Source organism: Puccinia triticina, chromosome 12A (genome assembly GCF_026914185.1).
Source record: "Puccinia triticina chromosome 12A, complete sequence".
Lineage (NCBI taxonomy): Eukaryota > Fungi > Basidiomycota > Pucciniomycetes > Pucciniales > Pucciniaceae > Puccinia > Puccinia triticina.
In genome coordinates this window covers 2,688,784-2,692,284 of record NC_070569.1, presented here as the reverse complement: position 1 = coordinate 2,692,284, position 3,501 = coordinate 2,688,784, and the positions used below count along the sequence as shown (strand labels likewise).

The 3,501-nt window shown below is 45.4% G+C and overlaps 1 protein-coding gene across 1 annotated transcript; it reads left to right on the top strand.

Moving 5' to 3' along the window:
- Positions 1 to 3,268: 3,268 nt before the first annotated feature.
- Positions 3,269 to 3,501, top strand: PtA15_12A234 (uncharacterized protein; the record flags this gene model as incomplete). Its single annotated transcript, XM_053161822.1, has 2 exons — positions 3,269 to 3,352; positions 3,418 to 3,501. 2 exons carry the CDS (start codon positions 3,269 to 3,271, stop codon positions 3,499 to 3,501), a joined length of 168 nt encoding a protein of 55 aa, XP_053025801.1.

Sequence of the window (3,501 nt, the reverse complement as noted above, 5' to 3'; positions counted from 1 at the left end):
GGTTCATTCGCCGTTCAGTGACAATTAGGCCAAGCTTTGTGGTTAAACCTTTTGGGAGTACGTTGACCATTGATCCATTGTCCAAAAGAAGTTGAACTTCCTTTCCGTTAATTCCAATTTTAATGTATCCTAATGGGCAGGCATAATGCAAGCTGCGGGGCCTCTCAAATTCTTCTTCCTCCTCGGAGTCAATATCGCCAGCACTGGTCATCTTTTCGGCTCCTTCTATTGGCACCTTCTTGCGCAATATTTTCTTTTTGAAGGCCTCCGTCACACCGTTGGAAATAGCAAAGATTTCTCCAAATTAAGACAGCTCCATTTTTCCTTCCGTAACCATTTGTTGCACAACACGATCTTCAGCCTCCGGAAATTCCTTAGCCATTGGTTTCTCCAGGTAAGTTTTACGAGCTGGTTTTTCCTTAGGTTCCTGAGCACTGAGTCCTGGGTCCTTGAATTGTACCTTTTTTGAAGTGTCAGGTTGCTTAGAGTTCTGCTCCTTATATACCGGAAAAGGGTCGTAGTTGTCCTGACGTGCAATTTCCATGATCCTTTCTGCTTCTGTATCCATGACTTCATCTTTTTCCTTGCGTACTCTTTTATTGGAAGTTGGGGTCTCCGGTATTTCCCTCCCGCTCCTCATGCGTTTAGCGGCATCCGTTTCGTAAGTGCTGACGTCCTCTGGTTCACATTCCTCTAGTTTTCCATAAGACGTGTGTGGCTCCGCCGGGGCTTCCTCCTTCTTTATTTGAGTTCCGGTTGGTAGATTAATTACTCCAGGCGGCGGAAAGTTTTTGCTGAATTTATCCACAACAGCCTTCATTGGACGAGATCGGTCCCAGTGAACTACAACTCCTGTTGGAAGCTTAATTTCCTTCCCTTCGCGGTATACCTTCCGATCGTATTCGTCCTGGGCGTATAATGGGCAGCGGTAAATCGTATGTCCAGACGCAAAACAGTAGTTACACTTCAAGGCGGATGGTGGTCGGTTGTATTGCGCGGGTTTATAGGGCACGTGGGAAGATGAAACAAATGGTGATGGTTTCTGAACATTCCAACTAGCCAGTGTCCTGGTGAGATCATCCACTTCTTTGTTTATTGGCGGGTTCTGCTGCCTCGGAGCTATTTTTGGTGCATACTGTTGCGTAGATGGCGGCAAAATTTCTCCAGTAATTTCTTCATCCAAAATCGATATGGTGCGTAGTTCCTTTTGAATATATTCCATGATAGTACTGTAAGGTGGCAGGATGTAAGATCCATCAATGGCCCGGCGCATGCAATTGTCCCGAATAAGTTCCTTGGAGACGGCGACTCTAATTGGGTGAGTTAAACAGTTGAGTATTGCATGGCGAATTTCTTCAGCGCTACTCATGTGTTGACATCTAACAAGGTAGGCTACAATGTTGTCCAATCAAAGGCTAAAGTCCTGGAATTCCCTTTCATTCTTGATTCCGGCGACACGTGCGGCAGTAATTAGGTTGTCCAAATCGTTACGGGTGTATTTTAATAACGGCTGCATTTTTCCCCAACGCTGAACCAGGCTTTCCTTCAATTTTTCCCAGTCGTGGTTGACCCTTTCCGCCATGTCCTGAACTTCTTTCACAAGTGTTTCGCCCTCCAAGAAGAAAATTATTTGTAAGGCAATATCCAATCCTTGGGCTCCATCGATTTGTGCGGCGTACTCCAAGCGTTTGATGAAGTCACTAACATCCATGTTTGATCCGTCAAAAAATAATCCTTTGGCTTGGGACTTGATTTTAACAGGTTTTCTTCCAAAGGGTTTGGGATTATAGGCAGGCAAAGTGATTTTAGTTTCCAAGAAGTGCGGGACCCGTTGAGGAGCTGTTTGTAACACAGGGATTCCATAGTTTTGTCTGGCGGCAGGTTGATTTTTGTAGGGGTTCTGGAGTTGAACGTGAGGTCCAAGCAAGGGGTCCAAGGCTGCGCTTTCCGGGCTGACTTCTCTTTCGCGAAATGGTCCGGGGTTTTCAGGTAAATTGGCGCCAGCGTAGAGGTTCATTCCGGGAGGTATGTCGCGGTAGGCCATTGATGTGATTTATAGAGGGAAAGTTGATATGTGTTTTTATGGTTTTTATAGAGTATTTGAGGTGAGATGAGAGCAAGTAATAGGAAATAAGTTGAAGTAAGAGAATATATTTTTAGTGAGTTTTAATACTTTTTATAGGGGTATCTTAACTATAGGTGACTGATAAATCTAAAGATCGTCGAGCCACTGTTGGGACACCAGATGTGGGGACTACTCCGTGGGATAGAGATAGCTGTGGAGGGGATGAGTGCGTGAAAAGGCTGCCCTCCGGGTGAAATGCTAAAGAGTAGAGGACACCAATAGAGTAATGAAACTCAAGAAAAGGTGTGGCGCAGAAGATCAAGAAGATATCAGGGTAAGGTGATGAAATGGCGAAGTAAGTAATGCTCTCCCACAGAATGGTTACTGGATGTTGAGCAGGCAAGATGATATAATTGTCAAGGCAGAATGGCTACTGTAATTGACTATAAGGTAACTATGAGACTATATAACTATTGACCAACTACTGTCTGATGAGCTGATGGGGGACAAAAGTGTGGACAAAGGGGCAGTTTATATAGACAATCTGGGGGGCGGTTGACTTGTGGTTGTGGGAAAACTGAAACAGTGAAAAACTTCAATCAAGGAGAAGTGTAAGAGAAATGAACAAAAGGGATGAGGCGCATGAAGATGAGACAAGTACTAATCCCAAAGTAGGTGCATTAGTGTGAAACCAAGAGACAAGGAAAGGGCTGTTGAGTTGATGACCAATGTGGATTGATGTTTGATGCATGTCTGGATTTGGCGATGATGGAGTGTTTGATGTTGAGGCGCCTGGGTCCTGTGTCTGGTGTTCCGTGTTGTTGTCCTGAGTGGTTGGTTGCCTTGATAGTTGATTCCTGGGGCCTGCGGAGAGTGAAGGTGCTTTTGATGAGGCTCACCACAGCGTCCCGAAGTTGACCTGGACAGTCGGCGACAAAAGACGTTCAAATGTCGACAAACATCCCTCCGAATGGCAACGAGTCCGCGTTTCCGGCCTTGGTACAATCATTAAAGTTCGAGCCAAAGCTGCCTGGCCAGAAAGCAACGGCACCGTTATTAGTCTCACTGTTGAGCACTTGGGCGAGGTATGAACTTCACCCCTCTCAGTTTGAACCTGACTAACAGTCTCTATAGCTAGATCACGGTGGGGTTTTCCGAGTCCGCTGTGTCTTAGGCTTAACCAAAAAGGAGTTCCCTCGCGGAATGAGTGTATTTCCTGGAAGTAAGATTCATTACAAAGGTCTCCTCGACGGTTTTGGCAGAACATCCCAACGGATGATTGTTGAGGTCAACTCCCTTTTAACTCCAACATTATTGAAGTCAATACTCATTATCTCAACATCAATTTCTAGGTAACACACGCCACCATCTCATCCGAAGACATCCTCTTCACCGACTCCGACAAAACCGCCAGCTCACTCAACAATGACTTCTAG